General features: G+C 44.0%; 1 protein-coding gene across 1 annotated transcript in view; it reads left to right on the top strand.

The window, feature by feature from the left end:
- Positions 1-1669: 1669 nt before the first annotated feature.
- The window catches only part of LOC311140039 (EF-hand calcium-binding domain-containing protein 6-like), a gene marked incomplete at both ends in the record, with an annotated part of 30428 nt that continues 10141 nt past the window's right edge, over positions 1670-21956 (top strand). Inside the window, 11 exons of the mRNA XM_084175008.1 lie at positions 1670-1746; positions 2025-2086; positions 4580-4800; positions 11756-11886; positions 12010-12076; positions 17798-17902; positions 17980-18116; positions 18706-18824; positions 19793-19919; positions 20664-20754; positions 21543-21752. Of these exons, the coding sequence (XP_084031134.1) occupies positions 1670-1746; positions 2025-2086; positions 4580-4800; positions 11756-11886; positions 12010-12076; positions 17798-17902; positions 17980-18116; positions 18706-18824; positions 19793-19919; positions 20664-20754; positions 21543-21752 (1347 nt within the window). The remainder of the gene's footprint in view (positions 1747-2024; positions 2087-4579; positions 4801-11755; positions 11887-12009; positions 12077-17797; positions 17903-17979; positions 18117-18705; positions 18825-19792; positions 19920-20663; positions 20755-21542; positions 21753-21956) is intronic.

The following is a 21956-nucleotide window of genomic DNA, read 5'->3' as shown; positions in this document are numbered from 1 at the left end:
CCCAAATCTCTGTTTTTGGTGAAATCATTGCTTCTTTGAAGGTTTGTGGTGCATTGCACATTACTCTGTAGCAGTAGTCACCACTAGGTGGTATCTGGTCATCACACTTCACTTTACACTCATAGTCTTTTAAGTACTGAGGTTTCTTCCTCACTCTGTCTGGATAGCGTGGACTCTGACTATCTGAAGTCTCGATTTGCACATCTTGTGTCTCTTCTGAATTTTGATCTGCCATCTTGGCTTTTGGCATGGGGGATTCTTCTCCCCATGAAGATCATCACTCATTTCCAAATCTGTCTGAGTTTGGCGTTCGACTACACCTTTTGTAACGAACTTGACTAATCTGTTTTTAAGAACTGTGGTGTATTAACATTATGACTGTTTTGGAGGAACAATGAATGTTGTTTATGTTAGTATCAAAAGGGAATGTTTTAGGGTGACGCCCCAGGGGAGACTGGTGATTGGCCAGAAGAGGGAGCATCATTGTTATAAATAGGGGGGAAAACGAAGGAGAGGGCAGAACGAGCAGCCATTCTGAGGCGTCACTCTCCGGGTGTCATGTCACCTGTTACTCATGCTGAAGCTTGTGGTCTGAATAAACCTTATGATCAACGTTCAGTATGAGCAGACTCCTTTTGTTCATCAGCAATAATTGCCACCACTCACTCGATACGACAGAACTTTTCCAGTGTCTGGGTAGTAGACTAGGTATGCTGGACTATTTTTATCATACCCGACAAAAATACCCTTTTCACATCTTGAGTCCAACTTTTTCTTGTTCTGTCTGTATGCATAGCAAACAGATCCAAATTCTTTCATCTTTGAAAGATCAGGCTTTCTCCCAGTAAACATGTATTGTGGAGTCTGTCCTACACGCTTATTGTAACACCTATTGCGAATCACTGCAGCAGTCATTACAGCACATGTCCACAATTTCTTTGGTAGGTTGCTCTCAAGTAGCATGCATCTTGCCATTTCAAACAGTGTTCTCCAATTTCTCTCAGCGGTCCCATTTTGATGGGGTGAGTAAGGGGCTGAAGTTTCATGTCTTATGGCATTCTTACTGAGCAGTGACTGGAACTCTTTGGCTGTGTACTCTGTGCCATTATCTGACCTGACACACTATATTTTTCCATAAGGGGCCACATCAGCAATACACTTCTCAGTAGCTTTTACAGTATCACTCTTTGCTTTTAGGAAATACACAAAAACTGCCCCTGAATAATCATCCGTAAATGCTAGAGTATATCTGAACCCATCTTTCGCCTCTGGCTCAGTAGGGCCAGCCAAATCAGTGTGCACAAGCTCAAGAGCTGCTTTTGCCTTTTCATCAGGCTCTCTGTTTCTGTTCTGAACAAATTTTCCCTGTGTGCAGATTTCACAGTTGATGGTAGATTTGTCAATCTTACCTGTGATTTTCATTCCCTCTGTCACATTTTCTAACTTTGACACATCCTCAAAATTACAGTGGCCAAGAATTTTGTGCCATGTGTGAATATCATAGCACCCATGACATCCATCATCATTTTCATCACTTACAGTGTTAAGATAGTAAAGTCTATCGTACTCCTCGATGTCAAAAGTGGTACCGTTCTTGTGGATGAGCTTGTTACACCCCTGTCGAAAGTTGACTGAAGCTCCGTTGGCTGTCGCTGCTTTAACAGAGAAAATGTCCTGTGGAAACGACGGCACGTACAGCGCCTTCGTCAGTGTTGTTCTCACCCGACGACCCGTGTCGTCTCTCAGGTAAACCTCAGCTGCACCTCTCCTCTCCGCGACACCATTCGTTCTTGTTCCGTCAGCCAGCTCCGCGGAATGTTTTTCCGGTTTGAAAGTCTCGTCAAACTCCTTAAACTTCCCGATGTCCGTGACTATATGTGACGTTGCTCCCGTATCAACCATCAGCCCTTTTTGTTTCAGTCCACGAACCTGACAGTCACTTATTCTGAATGCAAATGTGTGGCCTTCAGCATCTGTTGCTTGTTTCACATTGTCTCTTCTTTTTCGTCTGCAATTTGCGTCAGTATGAGTGGAGCTCTTGCAAAAACTACACCACTGTCTCCGTTCACTGTGCTCTCCAGTAACGGTACATTCCTGGGCCTTGTGCCCTTTCTGGCCACAGTTGAAGCAGGTTATCTCGGTCCCTTTATCTCTTCCTCTTGGCCAGCTAACTTTAATGTTACTTGCCTTCATCACGTTGTCGTCAGTGGAAATGGCGCTAAACTTCTCGGTGCTTTCATAGCTCCTCAACTTGGTTTTGAACTTGCCATAAGTTGTCGGCTCGTCACTCTGCGTTATGTGGATGGCAAACGGCTTAAATGATTCGGGCAAACCTTTCAGAATCATTGCAATCAACAGCCCGTCACTTAAAGTCTCTTCAGCATTCCTCAGTGCTGTAATAGCCGTCTCAGCGCGAATGATATAATCCGTAACACTTTCGTCAGCGGCTTTCTGAAGAGAAGTTAGCTCAGTGTAGAGGCTAATCACACGTGGCTTCCCTTTACCTGCATAATGTTCCCTCAATATCTTCAACGCTTTTCTCCCATCATCTGCTGCTTCTCTCATTATCAGGGAAATACTTTTATCATCCAAAACCTGTATCAATTCGGCGTAGGCTTCTTCATTTTTCTCTCCGTCTTCTTCATCTTCTTCCACGCTCAATATGGTGGCCTTTAGCCCTAGCAAACGCAAGTGCCCCAAAAACTTCGTCTCCAATAACTCGTAGTTTTTTTCATCTCCGTCGAAACATAATCTATTCCATCGGCTTCCATGTTCCCTCCTGGGCCCATAACCTGTTGGTGCTGTCATCTTCAGGACAGGAATACCGGCTGACTTAACGGAGGAATAAACACACATGTTCATCGTTGGTGTTTCAACCAGAATGCGGGAATGCCCTTTTTTTATTTTCGCACATGCGCAGTTGTACATCTCTCATAGGGCATGACTGTACCAGTGTAAGAACACAATTTAATAACATATTAGTCTATATGTTAATAATTTTGTTAATGAAAAGCGCTATTGAAGTTGAATACATTATTATTATTATTATTATTATTACTACTTCAGTAATCTATAAGTTAACACTAGGTATGACAAACCTAGACATCTACAGTATCACTAAAGTCCTTATAACTAACCACTCGATGGGGAGTGTTCACTGTTGAGTGAGGGTCTAGTGAGGGTCTAGTACTACTCTATATTATTATATTATTAGTTTAATATTACTCTGGATGAAGACTATTTAGCTTGAAGTGGAGGCAAAGGCATGAAGGGAATTCCTGACATAACTTCCATCCAATCATAAACAATAGCGGGAGGAGTCAGAGGAACGATAGAACCGGCCAATCCATCTCTATGACAACCACAACGCGTTCTCTGTATTTTGCGCTTTTACGCAACTCCAAAGAAACCGAGGGAAACGCAGGTCAGTCTCAGAGAGCGACAATTTCTGACATATATCCAGAGCTACATGACATAAAGAAAGAGGGTAACTATAACATTCAAACAGCAACCAAATTAGTTGTCCTAATGCTCCACGATAGAATGAAAAGGACAAATAACATTGTAACAATTCGCAATGATCTAAACTTGAGCAGTAACTTCAGAGGAATAGTTTTAATTCAATTGTAGTGTGCTACATTTCTTCCTGCCCTTTTTTCATGGGTGTTTTTTTAATTGCAGCTTTAAATTAATCAGAGCAAAGTCAAAGAAAATATTTATAAGAAACATGCATTTAAATTGGAGAGATCACAGAAACTAATTCCGATATTTCTAAATTACAAATGGTACTTTCCATTCTAGTGCGAATTCATAAATTAATTTGCATAAAACAACAGGAATGTTTTAATAAACAATTGCCCTTTTGATCATCTAAGCAGGAGGCAAATATGTAAATGTTGTGATTAACCTTGGGGCAACTTCAAAGTTTATGTTAATTATTAAAAGGTTAATTTGAAGTAAAATAATGATTGCCTTTTATGTTTAAATTCTGCTCTTGTCCCGATGTAAAATGTTTCCTATTGCTGTTGCTTTGATTGACTGAGACAAGTTGGCAACCATCTCCTCTACAGGGGGCTGTTAGCTAAACACACAATTCAAATCTAATAGTAGCCTAGTTGATTTATGATGTGTTTCCATTGGGAAGAATAAGACACTGTAAACAATCCTCTTGTGACACAGGAACAGAACACCCTGCTCTCATTAATTATTTCACCTGGGTTTCACCTGTCACACACACACACACACACACAAAACCAAAGGTCCCCGAGGACTGGTCATCGCCCCGCGCCCCTGGACTGCCCCGCGTATCAGCATCACACACACACCTGGCCCTGCACACTCATATACACACACACCTCCATACACACCTGTGGAGGGACAGGCAGCAGGGGAACCCAGAAAGACAGCACTGCAGTCAGACTCAGGTGAGTTCATTCATATCTCATTCTCAACTCATAGCTTACTCATAACTTAACATGAGAATGTACAGTAAGAGCAAAACCCTGAAATAAATCTAAACCAAACACACTAAACAGTGTCCCCCATACAGACTCCTAATCACTTCCATGTCCTTCCCCAGTCTCATCGGTACAGTCAGCCCCAGATGAGCATCTGTCCCTGGGGGAGATCAAGGCCATGCTCCCCCGGAGGCTGGGGGAGAGGCTGGAGGATGTGAGGGCAGCGTTCAAGGCCCTGGACCCTGAGGTGAGCGGCTCAGTGACCCGGGGGGAGTTCAGACGGGTGGTGGAGGCCTTCCTCTTCCCCCTCACGCAGACCCAGCTCAACGCCATGTTGGCCAAGGTCAGAGAGGGCAGGTGTGGGTCTCTTATAGACTGGTTTGGGATCTGTTTGTGCTGTCTTGCCAACTCCAATGAGATCTCCGACCTGTGGGGTATAATACAAAGTAGGTTCAATGAGTTAGCCAGCTAACTTGCCTAAATATTCTGAAATTACTTTATTTAAAGCTGATAGGCTTGAAATTGGCATTGTCTAATTGACTCAGCAACCAAAAACACATATCTAAGTTTGGCTTTCTTAATGAACCAGAAAATCCATGATTATTTCTGGTTGTTTATCAAAGTTAGCAGGCTAACTAATTGAACCTGCTTTGTAGTATACTCCCCAGGTGTAGTACGTTCTGCTCTTGCATAGTCTGACAAAGTAATGCTGATGCTCCAACTCCGGGGCTCCACATCGTGACCACTGCCTTGTCATTGACTATATTGGTCACTAGATGTCAGTATAAGACATGAGGTTAGTCTTGGTAATGACAGGTGATGTGCTCCTCTATCACATACTGTAGAAAAAGGGTTTTATGGTTCATGGCGAGGGGACACGTTCCTGTATCTGAAATTATTTAAACTTTTCCCACTAAGCCTTACTACATATCCTTGGAGGTCTCTCAGTTTCTTTATAACGTTTTATGGCAAGTGTTGTGCACAGATTGACTTGCCTAGTTAAATAAAGGTTAAATGAAAAATAAAAAATAAAAACATGTTTGGTGTGGGTGTCACTGCCTTTTTCTGTGTGCATAACTACACTGAACAAAAATAAAAATGCAGCATGTAAAGTGTTGGTCCCATGTTTCATGAGCTGAAATAAAAGATCCCAGACATTTTCCATACGCACAAAAAGCAAATTTTTCTCAAATGTTGGGCGCAGATTTGTTTACATCCCTGTCAGTGAACATTTCTCCTTTGCCAAGATAATACATCCACCTGACAGGTGTGGTATATCAATAAGCTGATTAAACAGCATGACCATTACGCAGGTGAACCTTGTGCTGGGGACAATAAAAGGCCACTGTAAAATGTGCAGTTTTGTCACACAACACATTGCCACAGATGTATGCACTCACTAACTGTAAGTCGCTGCTAAATGACAAAAAATTAAATAAAAAATGTCTCAAGTTTTGAGGGAGTGTGCAATTGGCATGCTGACTGCAGGTATGTCCACCAGAGCTTTTGCCAGAGAATTTAATGTTAATTTCTCAACCATAAGCCACCAGCAACGTCGTTTTAGAGAATTTGGCAGTACGTCCAACCGGCCTCAAAACCGCAGACCACGTGTAAGTCGTTGTGTGGGCGAGCGGTTTGCTAATGTCAACGTTGTGAACAGAGTGCCCCATGGTGGCGGTGGGGTTATGGTATGGGTAGGCATAAGCTTCGGACAACGAACACAATTGCATTTTATCGATGGCAATTTCAATGCACAAAAATACCGTGACGAGATCCTGAGGTCCATTGTGAGGCCCATTTTTTAAAAAGATATCTGTGACCAACAAATGAATATCTGTATTCCCAGTCATGTGAAATCCATAGATTAGGGCCTAATGAATTTATTTCAATTGACTGATTTCCTCATATGAACTGTAACTCAGTAAAATCAATGAAATTGTTGCATGTTGCGTTTACATTTTTGGTCAGTATAGAAGGACCACTTAGGGACATTTGACTTGTCTTAATGCATCACTGATAGTAATAGTAGCTTTGGCCACATTGCTCATTGATCAAATTGATAATTCCCTTGCATCGTTTATGAAAGCAGTGGGGACATTGATCAATGTTTAGTGACGTAGTGTAGCTGTTCACGCATCTACGTTTTTAGTCTTCATATATCTCCCCCATTTGTTCTTTATCCACACCTGTTTATCATTGATCAGTACCAGAGTGGTGTTATGGGGAGTGATATACACCTACAGTTGTTTATCATGTATAAGGTGTATCCCTTCTCCCTCCATCCGTGGTGTGTTGCTGTGCGATGCCTCTCGTCACTCCACAGCGCCAATGTAATTGTCTCCACTGTTCCTCTTTGTTCCGTCTCAGCGCTCACGCCTGACAGTTTGACTGCCCGTCTTTCCCACACAGATTTCCACCCATAATATCAGCACTTTGTGTTTCTCCCTCTTTCCCTCCCTTCCTCTTCCTCCTCCTCCCCTTCTTTCAGTCTTTCTGTTCCTTATTCATAAAAAATATGGTGTTTTTCGAGGGGAGTTGTTGGAAGTTTACTTTAAAGGACTATATTGCAGTAGCAGCAGCTGTTGTGCTGGTAACATTTTGATGTGGAAGTCGCTTTGTGCTTGAGGGAGCGAGATGCCACAAGCGTCTTTTTTCTCTTTCTCTTTCCTTTTCTTTTTTCTCTCACTCATCTGTTTCTCAAACACTTTCAGAGAAGAGATTGAGAGCTTGGTGCGTTTTTTTTGTTTTTTTTATCGTGATCAATTATTTAGCAGGCGGTTGTTGCCTTACATGTTAAAGAACACTTACTCCAATAATTACAGGGAAGTCCTGAGCGGAGTTAGAGAGGGAGCATAGTGAGAGAAAGAGAAATAAGACAGACAGACAGACAGACAGACAGACAGACAGACAGACAGACAGACAGACAGACAGACAGACAGACAGACAGACAGACAGACAGACAGACAAGAGATGGACAGAGAGGGAGTGGAGGGGAAGATAGAGAGGCGGATGATGGACAGAGACAGACGGAAAGAGAGAGAGAAAAAAGTAGGAAACGGAGTGAGCCTGTCATGTCTGAAAGGTGAAGGTGCCACCCACTACTCAATAATCCCAACCTCTACTCCACTGCACATTCACTATAACATAATGACCTGGGTCTCACCTTCACACTAGAACACTATACCTACAAAGCAGTCTTCCCAGCCCCATTCCTAGATATATAGAGCATGCAGAGCGGTGCAGTACTCCTGTGGTTCTAGCTATGCGTTCCGCTCGGTGCATGCTGATAGCAGTGATAATTAGACAGTGTGGGATCTATAATAAGACTCAATGCCATAGAGCTCTGTAGGGAGCAGAAGCACTGGATTACACCGTGGTAGGATGTAGGGCAGGGCGTCAGAGACTATACTTTGATTATGAGCCACCAAAATAGATGTGTGTGTATATATCTACCTATCCGTGTGTGCGTGTGCTTGCGTGCGTATCTACCTTTCCATCTGTATGCATGTACAGTACCAGTCAAAAGTTTGGACACACCTACTCATTCAAGGGTTTTTCTTTATTTTTACTATTTTCTACACTGTAAAATAATAGTGAAGACATCAAAACTATGAAATAACACATGGAATCATGTAGTAACCAAAAAAGTGTTAAACAAATCAAAATATATTTTATATTTGAGATTCTTCAAATAGCCACCCTTTGCCTTGATGACAGCTTTGCACACTCTTGGCCTTCTCAAATTTCTTGTTAACAAACTATAGTTCTGGCAAGTCGGTTAGGACATCTACTTTGTGCAAGTCATTTTTCCAACAATTGTTTACAGACAGATAATTTCACTTATAATTCACTGTATCACAATTCCAGTGGGTCAGAAGTTTACATACACTAAGTTGACTGTGCCTTTAAACAGCTTGGAAAATTCCAGAAAATGATGTCATGGCTTTAGAAGCTTCTGATAGGCTAATTGACATAATTTGAGTCAATTGGAGGTGTACCTGTGGATGTACACTGCTCCAAAAAAATTAAGGGAACACTTAAACAACACAATGTAACTCCAAGTCAATCACACTTCTGTGAAATCAAACTGTCCACTTAGGAAGCAACACTGATTGACAATACATTTCACATGCTGTTGTGCAAATGGAATAGACAACAGGTGGAAATTATAGGCAATTAGCAAGACACCCCCAATAAAGGACTGGTTTTGCAGTTGGTGACCACAGACCACTTCTCAGTTCCTATGCTTCCTGACTGATGTTTTGGTCACTTTTGAATGCTGGCGGTGCTTTCACTCTAGTGATAGCATGAGACGGAGTCTACAACCCACACAAGTGGCTCAGGTAGTGCAGCTCATGCAGGATGGCACATCAATGCGAGCTGTGGGAAGAAGGTTTGCTGTGTCTGTCAGCGTAGTGTCCAGAGCATGGAGGCGCTACCAGGAGACAGGCCAGTACATCAGGAGACGTGGAGGAGGCCGTAGGAGGGCAACAACCCAGCAGCAGGACTGCTTCCTCCGCCTTTGTGCAAGGAGGAGCAGGAGGAGCACTGCCAGAGCCCTGCAAAATGACCTCCAGCAGGCCACAAATGTGCATGTGTCTGCTCAAACGGTCAGAAACAGACTCCATGAGGGTGGTATGAGGGCCCGACGTCCACAGGTGGGGGTTGTGCTTACAGCCCAACACCGTGCAGGACGTTTGGCATTTGCCAGAGAACACGAAGATTGGCAAATTCGCCACTGGCGCCCTGTGCTGTTCACAGATGAAAGCAGGTTCACACTGAGCACGTGACAGATGTGACAGAGTCTGGAGACGCCGTGGAGAACGTTCTGCTGCCTGCAACATCCTCCAGCATGACCGGTTTGGCGGTGGGTCAGTCATGGTGTGGGGTGGCATTTCTTTGGGGGGCCGCACAGCCCTCCATGTGCTCGCCAGAGGTAGCCTGACTGCCATTAGGTACCGAGATGAGATCCTCAGACCCCTTGTGAGACCATATGTTGGTGCGGTTGGCCCTGGGTTCCTCCTAATGCAAGACAATGCTAGACCTCATGTGGCTGGAGTGTGTCAGCAGTTCCTGCAAGAGGAAGGCATTGATGCTATGGACTGGCCCGCCCGTTCCCCAGATCTGAATCCAATTGAGCACATCTGGGACATCATGTCTCGCTCCATTCACCAACGCCACGTTGCACCACAGACTGTCCAGGAGTTGGCGGATGCTTTAGTCCAGGTCTGGGAGGAGATCCCTCAGGAGACCATCCGCCACCTCATCAGGAGCATGCCCAGGCGTTGTAGGGAGGTCATACAGGCACGTGGAGGCCACACACACACTACTGAGCCTCATTTTGACTTGTTTTAAGGACATTACATAAAAGTTGGATCAGCCTGTAGTGTGGTTTTCCACTTTAATTTTGAGGGTGACTCCAAATCCAGACCTCCATGGGTTGATACATTTGATTTCCATTGATAATGTTTGTGTGATTTTGTTGTCAGCACATTCAACTATGTAAAGAAAAAATTATATCTAGGATGTGTTATTTTAGTGTTCCCTTTATTTTTTTGAGCAGTGTATTTCAAGGGCTACCTTCAAACTCAGTGCCTCTTTGCTTGACATCATCGGAAAATCAAAAGAAATCAGTCAAGACCTCAGAAAAAATTGTAGACCTCCACAAGTCTGGTTCATCCTTGGGAGAAATGTCCAAAAACCTGAAGGTACCACGTTCATCTGTACAAACAATAGTACGCAAGTATAAACACCATGGGACCACGCAGCCATCATACCGCTCAGGAAGGAGACGCATTCTGTCTCCTAGAGATGAATGTACTTTGTGGAAAAGTGCAAATCAATCCCAGAACAACAGCAAAGGACCTTGTGAAGATGCTGGAGGAAACGGGTATAAAAGTATCTATATCCACAGTAAAACGAGTCCTATATCGACATAACCTGAAAGGCCGCTCAGCAAGGAAGAAGCCACTGCTCCAAAACCGCCATAAAAAAGCCAGACTACGGTTTGCAACTGCACATGGGGACAAAGATCGTACTTTTTGGAGAAATGTCCTCTGGTCTGATGAAACAAAAATAGAACTGTTTGGCCATAATGACCATCGTTATGTTTGGAGGAAAAAGGGGAAGGCTTGCAAGCCGAAGAACACCATCCCAACCGTGAAGCACGGGAGTGGCAGCATCATGCTGTGGGGGTGCTTTGCTGCAGGAGAGACTGGTGCACTTCACAAAATAGATGGCATCATGAGGAAGGAAAATTATGTGGATATATTGAAGCAACATCTCAAGACATCAGTCAGGAAGTTAAAGCTTGGTCGCAAATGGGTCTTCCAAATGGACAATGACCCCAAGCATATTTCCAAAGTTGTGGCAAAATGGCTTAAGGACAACAAAGTCAAGGTATTGGAGTGGCCATCACAAAGCCCTGACCTCAATCCTATAGAAAATGTGTGGGCAGAACTTAAAAAGCGTGTGCGAGCAAGGAGGCCTACAAACCTGACTCCGTTACACCAGCTCTGTCAGGAGGAATGGGCCAAAATTCACCCAACTTATTGTGGGAAGCTTGTGGAAGGCTACCCGAAACGTTTGACCCAAGTTAAACAATTTAAAGGCAATGCTACCAAATACTAATTGAGTGTATGTAAACTTCTGACCCACTGGGAATGTGATGAAATAATTAAAAGCTGAAATAAATCATTCTCTCTACTATCATTCTGACATTTACCTTTCTTAAAATAAAGTGGTGATCCTAACTGACCTAAGACAGGGAATTTGTACTAGGATTAAATGTCAGGAATTGTGAAAATCTGAGTTTAAATGTATTTGGCTAAGGTGTATGTAAACTTCTGACTTCAACTGTATGTGTGTGTGTGTTGCTGTGTGGCTTACTTAAGAAAGATACTGTTCCACTGTTGGAGTCAGGATAAAAGTAGTGGGTTGATTCCCCAGGTGTGACCTGTTTTAAACATCTCCTATTCCCAGACCTCCCAGACCCAGAATTACAGCTCAACCCACCTGACGCTACACAGGCAGAACACTGCTCTTACTGTCTGACACCATGGAGACTTGATTACTCTTCACTTTGGTTGTTGTGGGCAGAAGTCTGGAGTTGCTCCTACGTTTTAGAAAAAAATATATACTTTTTTCTTTCTGTTCATATTTAAATTCAGCATTACTATCATGATTATGATGAACGTGATAATGATCATCCTCCTTATCACCATCACCATCCTTGTCCATTCTCTACCAGTGATCCATATACACTGAGTAAACAGTCTGACTTTGTTGGTCTCTTGTAGGTGTCTAAGAGAGACAGTGTAACGGTGGACTACATGGACTTCCTGAGGAGGTACAGCAGGGTGACTGCAGCACAGACACCCTACAGCTCTACACCCTCCTCTACAGCACAGAGACCAGACAGCAACACCAGGTGGGTACATCACCATTACACTGTAACCTGCATAGGTGAAAAGACTATCTGTGTTACATGATCCTATGGTTGGTTTGGTTCAGCAGGTTGACCCGCCTGCCCGCCCGTCCGTCTGTCTCTCAGGTGTGCCTCTGGATCAGACCAGAGAGGTATGACCCTGACTGAGATACAGCAACGCCTCAAACAGAAGGTTTGGGTGACACACACACACACACACACACACACACACACACACACACACACACACACACTAATGCACACCTTGTTGTTTCAACACAAGGCTGGAGAAGATAGACACCGTTCTATATAAAAGGGAGGTGACAAACATGACCAAATGACATGTATGTGGGCGGTGAAGTGATTCATCTGTGAAATTGAGATCTAGATGTTTTTGTGGGGCAGTCATGTCAATTTAATAATGTTGCTATGTATCCAGAAGAATTTACAGCACATGTAGGAGGCATACTACACTGAACAAAAATATAAACGCAACATGTAAAGTGTCGGTCCCATGTTTCATGGTAGTGAGCATTTATCCTTTGCCAAGATAATCCATCCACTTGACAGGTGTGGCATATCAAGAAGCTGATTAAACAGCAGGTGCACCTTGTGCTGGGGCCAATAAAAGGCCACTCTAAAATGTGCAGTTTTGTCACACAACACAATGCCACAGATGTCTCAAGTTTTGAGGGAGCATGCAATTGGCATGCTGACTGCAGGAATGTCCACCAGAGCTGTTGCCAGAAAATGTAATGTTAATTTCTCTACCATAAGCCGCCTCCAACGTCGTTTTAGAAATTTTGGCAGTACGTCCAACCGGCCTCACAACCGCAGACCATGTGTATGGCATCGTGTGGGCGAGCGGTTTGCTGATGTCAACGTTGTGAACAAAGTGCCCCATGATGACGGTGGGGTTATGGTATGGGCAGGCATAAGCTACGAACAACAAACACATTTTATCGATGGCAATTTGAATGCACAGAGATACCGTGACGAGATCCTGAGGCCAATTGTCGTGCCATTCATCCGCCGCCATCACTTCATGTTGCAGCATGATATTGCACAGCCCCATGTCGCAAGGATCTGTACACAATTCCTGGAAGCTGAAAATGTCCCAGTTCTTTCATGGCCTGCATACTCACCAAACATGTCACCCATTGAGCATGTTTGGGATGCTCTAGATCGACGTGTACGACAACGTGTTCCAGTTCCCGCTAATATCCAGCAACTTCACATAACCATTGAAGAGGAGTGGGACAACATTCCACAGGCCACAATCAACAGCCTGATCAACTATATGTGAAGGAGATGTGACGCACTGCATGAGGCAAATGGTGGTCACACCAGATACTGACTGGTTTTCTGATCCACACCCCTACCTTTTTTTAAAGGTATATGACCAGACGCATTCCCAGGCATGTGAAATCCATAGATTAGGGCCTAATTAATTTATTTCAATTGACTGATTTTCTTATATGAACTGTAACTCAGTAAAATAATTTTTTTCAGTGTATAATGAAACCATCTGTATTTGCATTTTGCAGTGCATATGTTCCAGATATTAACTAGGTTGTTTATTGTGATGTGAAATAGAGGATGGTACTAAATGGGATCAGTGGTTAAATGAAGCCCTCTGTGGTTGGGGCTGTCACAGTTCTGTTCTGTTGGGTTGTACAACAGGCTGCTGTGCAGTGGGTAATGTAGTAATGTATTCTATTCACACACATGCAGCACAGCCACACGGCCCAAAGGCACTGACCTACACATTCATTTACCCATTTATCCCGCACACTCTTTCTGTCTCTCTCATGCCATTCTGTTGTCTTTCTATAACATTGATCTTCTGGCTTTATGACTCTCACTCCCTCTCCATCTGTCACACTTTCATTAAGTCTTCCTGATCATCTTTATATCCTGTCATCACTCCATCTCTCTACAGGTGTAGGATCCGAATTTGATCACTCTTTTGTTGCTGAGAATTGTCCTGCACTGCAGGAAATGCAAACTTGTAGTGTATTCAAGGTTTAAAAAGGCTTCTAAAGTTTTATAATTTCCACTTTAAAATGTCATACTTGATTTGCCCTAATGAAAAATGTTTTAACCCCTACAAAAAAAATCGATTAATTATAATCCACATAATAATTCACATTTCCTGTTGCTGCATGATTATTTTCCTGCTGTAGTAAACTGGCTCAAATTAAGATCCTACACCTGCATCTCTCTATCACCCCTCCATCTCCCACCTATACAACACAGTACACTCCAAAAAGGTTATTCGGCTGTCTCCATAGGAGAACCCTTTTTGGTTCCAGGTAGAACCATTTTGGGTTCCAAGTAGAACCCTCTGTGGAAAAGGTTCTACATTGAACCCAAAACAGTTCTACTTGGAATCAAAAGGGTTCTACCTGGAACCAAAAAGTGTTCTTCAAGGGACAGCCGAAGAACCCTTTTAGGTTCTAGAGAGCACCTTTTTTTCTAAGAGTGTACATCAAAGCTCAGGTCAGTCACACGTGTGTGTATGAGTGTGTGTGTGTATGAGTGTGTGTGTGTGCATGCATGTGCGTGCATGTATGAGTGTGTATATGACTGTGGGTGTGTGTGTGTGTGTCTCTGGTCACTCTCTGATGAGTCGTCTATGCAGAGCTTGGTGAGTCTCAGAGGAACAGCTGTGGCTGATAATGAGTGATGCACACACACATATGATGAAGTACCAGTCACAGCTGTTTACCCTGCACACGCGCCTCACTTATCAATATTCAATTAAGACCGCAGTCCCCCTCTTACCTCCCTCCTCTGATACCTCCCATCTCCACCTCCCTGGAGCAGTGCAGAGTGAGAACATTAGCTCACCTCTGGAGTAACCATCCAAGGACCTTTGAATGAGGAACACTCTCTGTCTTTCTGCTCTCGTCTCACTCTCTGTTTCTCTCGCTGTGTTTATCTCACTGTCTATCTGAGTGGGCTCTCTATGTCTTTCGCTGTTCCAGAACTTCTCATTCATTCCCTACCTCTCATTCAATCAATAATGCTTCTGTAAGTCCAACTTTCCTCATGCTTAACTTCAAATGCATCTAAAATAGTTTTAGCTATGTCACCTTGAATAGAGGCATATGCTTTGTCTCAGTTTCTCTACTTTCCCAAATCCCCCTCTATCCCCCTCCGTACCCCCACCTCTACTGACATGCTCTAACCAGAAGAATTACCCCCCTAACTGACAGACACAAGTAAAGGCAGCAGCACTCTTCTCTCTGATCTACTCTCTCTCTGTTCTTCTCTCCTCTTTTCCTCCCTCTCTCCCTCTCTCTGTGTCACTGTGATTTCTCCTCTTAACTTCTATTTGTGATCCATCTCCCTTAATTTTCCTCTCTCTCCCTCGCTCTCCTCTTTCATCCCTCTTCAGAGAGCCACCCGCGTCCCTCTGCTTGTCTCCTACCCATAATTCATAGTGACAGGAAAGGTTAGATTGCGCGTGGAGGAGTTCTGGTTGACAGAAAGAGGAGAGAGAACACTATTTAGGCCTGTCATTACACACTGTTTACAAGACGTGTTCAGAGTCAGACCTATACTCGCACTCACACATCACCACACAATTGACCCTACACAACGACACTGTAAATAATGACAAGTTACTGTGGCTTCACTGGCTTGTCAGTTGTTTGAGATAGAGAAATATAAATTTACATAAGTCATTTGTCAGACGCTCTTATCCAGAGCGACTTCCAGTAGTGAGTGAATACATGTTCATACTTTTTATGTATAAAATATAGACTATAACCAGAGGAGAGACAAAGTATGAAACAGGGAATTGAGAAAAAGAGTGAGAAAAGGAGAAGGAGAGCGAGAAACAGAGACAAGGAGAGAGAGAGAGCGACAGAGAGAGAAAGATCAAGAGTGAGAGATCGAGAGACAAACAGACAGAGAGAGATGATATGTAGCCAGGAGTCACAGTCAGTAACCCTCCCCTTTGAGTGACTAGATCTGCAACTGTGTTATCCATCTCATTCTAACCAGCTCACAAGGACACACACACACACACACACACACACACACACACACACGCACACACAAAGATATCCTGGTGGATTAACATATAACAGGCCGGTAAACAAAAACAACAGAGCTTTCATTAATTAACGAGCGCAGGGCCGGCCGGGCGGGCGGGTGGCGAGGGGCGCTAAGACACTCTCACTGTGGCACCATGCCAGGCCACCAGCCATGCCAACCTGAACACAGCTGCCTAATGGAGAACTGGCACTGGCTGGGACAGGGATGGGGGACAGGGATGGGAGACAGGGATGGGAGACAAGGGAGAGAGGGAGGAAGGGATGGGAGAGAGGAAGAGGATGGGATGGAAGAGGGGGAAGGGATGGAGGGAGAGTTAGACAGAGGAGCGATATGGAGATAGAGGGAAGGGAGAGAGAGGGCAAGAAATGGATGGAAGCAAGGGAGGGGAGAAAGAGAGAGAGAGGAAGGGAGACACAGAGAGACAGAGAAAAGCAGAGAGAGAGAAAGAAAAAAGTTAGCGAGAGCGAGCAAGCAAGCGAGAGAATAGAGAAGGAAGAAACAAAGATAGATAAAAGGAGAGAGGAGAGGGGGAGTAGCCATAGCCCATGTGTGCAGATAGAGGAGGAGATAGAGAGATAGTGCTGGAGATTGGATGATGATATCCCTGTGTCTCTGCTCATTAATAGTGTAAGCTCTCCTCTCTCTTTCTCCTTTGTGATTTTAACACATTTCTAATTAGCACAGAATCCTCTTCGTTTGGGGGGAGGGATGGAGAGATGGAGGAATCATATTTATATCGGTCTTTAATAAATTCCCTTTCGTTTGATCTTTTTTTAAACACGACACAACGGTATAGCTAGCGTTTCCTTTCCCCTGACTCCAGCAGAAGAGAATGAAAGCTGGTCCTAATGCAAGGGGTAATTGGTATGCTTGTCGGAAAGCTTTCATAGTTGTCGAAGTTGTTAGATTCTACAAACAGTGGGAGATTTTCAGAAGTTAACAACAGAGAATCAAAACAACTCAAACGACTTTGGAATCGATTCTTGAATCAGTATTGTTCATTATGATGCACAAAATGAGGAGACACTAAAGGGTACTATATGACGCTATCATTTTAGGTCAGTTAAGGTGACTTGGGTGGTGTTCGTTAGGGAATCCAACAGAAAACGTTTTAAAACGTTTCACAACGAAAACTGAATAAGTGTTTTCTATTGGACAAGTTCAGGTAGTACCTCCCTATTTCAGTCCATTTTCTTCCGTTTGGTGCCTAATGAATACCACCCTGAGGGTGTTCTATCAGCTTGTTTTCTGTCAGTCTAACCTTCTCCATTTGGAGGTACAGTATTATGTGCGACACACTGCCGTATAGACAATGTCAGTGTGATAGCCAAGTGGGGAGAGGGAGGTTCCCCTGCTTGTCTTTCAGGGAATGTTTGGCAGTGCTGCTAATCAGAGTGCAATTAGACAGAGAACTCTTTGGGCGACAGAAAACTCTGATTACCCAAGAGTCAACGGGGTATATTTAGTATCTATCTGTTCCTGTTCCTCCATGGTTGCCGTGGCACCCCGGAGCTACGAGCTGAAGTGTGGAGGAGAACGAGGAAAGCTGGAGGAAGGAGTGATCACACAGTGCCTCTAAAGGACACTCCCTATAACTAACCCAACACCATTTACTTTATGGCTTGTCAACCTATAGATCTACAGCATACTGTACTTATCACCTGCATAATTACCCACAAATGTTACCACTTACCGCCTGTAACCTACAACCACCTACAAACAGAAATGTACCCCCTCAACCCATCTAGAAGTACCCCAATCTCAAACCCACCTATCTGCCCTAACCCCTCATGAAACCATTTACCCAGAAATCGCACTCCAACTACCCTCTTTCTCTGTCTCTCAGAAGTCTGCAGTACTTGTGTTTACACCCTCCCCTCTCACCGCTCTGCATCAACAGATCAAGGCTTCAGAATCAGAGGCGTCAATACCACTGCTTGTGCAGATGAAAGTCAGAGAGCTGCAGACAGAGTTTAGGAGTTCACACACACACTTATGAGTTGTTTTTATGGTTTTGAAACTCTGCAGATTGGGAGCAACCTGAATAATGTAATCCGGGCCTTTCGTCTGTTCGACTACAAGCGAAACGGACAGATCCAGCAACACGAGCTGCGCAGGATACTGGAGAACTACTGCTTCCCCTTAACACAGAGAGACTACCAGAGGTGGGAGAGAGGGTCCAATACATACAAGCATACACACACACACCCATCATGGATGACGGATCCAACTATTTCCAGTACTCCCTACGGTCAGAAGTAATCTTTTGGATAGGACATGATAACTAATGCTAACTTTGTGGTCAGTCCTTTGTCTTTTCATTGAGAGAGAGCTAATTGACTTTTAAAACTTTGGGCCCTGCAGTCAAATCCACTCCAGAAACATCACCCAACTTTTAGTGATGTGGCTCTAGAGGATTCTGTGTGACAGGTTCATTTAACATGGCTTTAATTGGTTTCAGTCCTCAGGACGCTCTCACTCACTTTGTCTCACCACAGGGGGACCATCTTCCTCTCTCTTTCTCTCTGTCCCACTCTCTCTCTCTCTCTCTCACACACACACACACACACACACACTATCTCTCTCTCCGTCTTTTCCTCACCCTCTCTCTCTCTCTCGCTCTGTTTATTTTCAGCACATATCTCACGGAGCGTTGCCCCTCTATCTCTCATTTCCTATTCTGATCTTCGGTTTACTTACCCAATAAAACGGACTATGATTTGATCCCTTAACCCAGTCTCCTCTCCACTGCAGACTGTGGACCCACTACTGCCCTAACAACATGGCAACCATGTCCTACAAAGTGTTCCTGGAGAAGCTGGGCCTGGACTCTAACAAGTACAGGAAGTTTGTCCCGGAACCTCCAAAGCTAGGTAACGTAGGAGTCTTATTGTATGATAGGAGGGCATAATAACTAAAATGACTACAATCAGTTCATAAGGCACTCAAATAGCTGTTTAGAGACACACAGACAAATTTACACAAAGAGTTTCAACCATTAAGCTACAGCTGAACACGTCAATCTGTCTTGGACATGACTGATGACATTGTGTGTTTTATAGCGTTGGGCTGGCAAGGAATTAGTCCTACAGACAAGACAAAACAGAGGAACAGAGCAGTGTCCCAAAATGCAACAGGAGATACACAGGAGATCCAAGGCCTGACTCAAGATGAGCTGCAGACGCTCTTCCTGAAAAAGGTAGAATAGTCCATTTTGATGGCACCATGATAATGTATTGTGGCCAACTCAGTGGAATTGCCCAACAAACAGAGATTATCCACTAGCTAAACATTTGGCCAACTGCAAAAAATACTTTATCAAGGTCACTGTTGAAAAGTGAAAGCATCACACAGTATAATTGGGAGGATACCATCTATCCAGATTGTTTTAAGCTAAGACAGTGTGTGCGTTTGTGTGCATGTGCGTGCATGCATGTGTTTGTGTACTCCTGCTTGTGTATGTGTGCGTAGTTGTGTGTGTGTGTCTTATTCATTCTGTTTGTATGTCACCATCTGGCCCTGTTCTGTGTGTTATCCTCTTAGATGAGACAGAGAGGGGAAATTGGCTCTAAGTGGCGCGCTAGTATGCGTCGCGACAGAGGGAACACTTCTCATTAAAATGTTTGCCCAGAAAAATCTGCTCCTGAGTTAGTGTGTTAATCATGACTAATTTGTGGGAAGGCAGCAGCAGTGTAGTACTGCACATCATTTGGGGGTGATCCCCATGGCAACCACAGCGTTGAGTCACTTCCTGTCATTAGTGTTGTGTGTCTACTCCCCAACGTAAAGTGTGTGTGTGTGTGTGTGTGTCTCTGTTAGTTGTGTGTGAGCTGTACCCTAGTATGGCGAGCACTGCAGGCGTTTGATGTCACCCACTCTGGACTGGTGTCACAGGAAGACCTGAGGGCCATCCTCAGCAGCTTCCTGTTTCCCATGAGCCTCAGCACCTTCCAGAGCCTGACCTGCCGGTATGAAAGTGAACATAGTGACATGGTTAACCTAATTACTATGCTCTCTTTCTGTTACCAATTCCCTGCTGGTGACTCTTATCAGCACATCACAACACTTTCAAATGTTATCTTGGTTAACCCAGAACTAAAATCGTGCATTATTTGGTCAGATGCTCGATTGTGTTTACGTAGTCTGTCCACGAGAGATTATTTCAAATTCACACTCCACTCCCCATCCCCCAGGAGCGGTGCCTGAGAGTCTAGAGCTTCCCCTTCCGTTTGACCAATCCTTCACTGCTTTCTGACATTTCTGTATCCAGAGTCTCAATGTTAACAAGATGAATGTGTGTTTTGCATTTGTTGTGTGTTTGTTTGTGTGGTGTGTGTGTGTGTGTGTGTGTGTGTGTGTGTGTGTGTGTGTGTGTGTGTGTGTGTGTGTGTGTGTGTGTGTGTATGCTGTAGTTTTGGGGTGAGAGCAACAGGGCCTGTGCTATAGAAACAGTTCCTGGGTCAGTTTCAGGGTCCAGTCACAGAGGAGGACCACACCTCTCCTCAAACAGACAGGTCAGTTAACTCTAACTACCGCTCCCTGATCTGAATGATATACAAGGAACATATTCCATACTACATTACTATATGCTATTACTATCCTCTCTACTTCATAAACTCTCATTCTGGACTTCCAATACACCTTTCACTCACTATCGACCGTCCTCTCTCTCCATCTTTCACCAATCTCTCTCTCCTCCTCTTCTCTCCTAGGGTTCCTGAGCTACCTGATGCAGAGGAGGGCCATCGGAGTCTTACGGCGTTCTACCCTATACTGAAGAGAGCCTTCAAACAGTTGGACAGGGTAAGAGACAAGTCCTCACTAAGGAGTGGATCAAGGACAGGAGATAAAACTATAAGAACTAGCACAGTGTAAAAGATTTTGATAAACATCAGCAGATTACAGATAGGCAGACCATTAGATGCAGCTATTGATGTCCAAAAACTCAGTTACATATGGACACTAGTTACACACTCAGTCAGTAACCATATGTTCACTTGACAACCATGTCCAACATCAACATCGGTATGCCTTAAGTTCTATCTCAAGATTTTCAAACCAGTCCACATCAGCCATATGAAACTTGGTAGTTACACAATACTTTAGTGGAAGGTATATATCTTAGATTAATTCACAGCGATGTTTGATGTAACTATCATGGTTTCCAAGTTTGAGCGTGTCTGAAGCCTATCCCAGATATGAAATCAAAACATATATGCTAGAAACTCCTCCTTTTATGGCACAAAATAAATAAAAAAATCCCTCCATCAACTGTTTTAATAATCAATTCTGTGGGTACTAGATCAAACACGGCGTCCACACACCGCCTGCCAATAATTATATTTTCCAGACAAGCAACTAATGTTATCTAACTATTTTACACAAAAACACTTCACTATTCAAAACTGGGGCTTCAAGCTCAAATGTAAAGGCAACTACTACACCATTATCCTAGAATAGGAAGAGAGCTCAAAGAGGGTGTATCATGTCTCTCTACAGGGTAAGATAGGGAGGATCACCAGGGCAGACCTTCGTCAGGCTTTGGAGGTCCCCCAGTATAACCTGAGGGTTCCCCAGGGCTCCTGGTCCAGCTGCAGGGAACCCCACACCCCCAGGCCCCGTCTGAGCCCAGACCAGGTCAGAGAGCTCTTGATCCTGCTGATTCAGAGCACACTGGGCTCATCACCCAGCCCAGCCTGGAGCTCCTCAACCCCAGGAGGGTGCACTCTGCCCCGGGAAGGGAGACACTACACACCCCTACTGGAGGATGTAAGGAGGGGGTCATGGAGGAGGCGGCTCAGGTACAGGAAGTTCAGCGTGTGTGTGTGTGTTGATGTGTTGGCATATGTTCATGTGTGTGTCTGTTGACTAAGGAGGAGAAGAGGGAGTTGAATGAGACTCAGTCTCCACAGTGGATTGAAAAGGCACCCACGAAAGCAGACACATGGACTACCGTAAATAAACTACAAAACACAACATAGCACAGATTTTTTTTTAAATATATT

The sequence above is a fragment of the Coregonus lavaretus genome (genome assembly GCF_964263955.1).
Source record: "Coregonus lavaretus genome assembly, chromosome: 13".
NCBI classification, from domain to species: Eukaryota; Metazoa; Chordata; class Actinopteri; order Salmoniformes; family Salmonidae; genus Coregonus; species Coregonus lavaretus.
The sequence above is the reverse complement of the archived record's forward strand: the minus strand, read 5'-3'. Positions and strand labels throughout refer to the sequence as shown.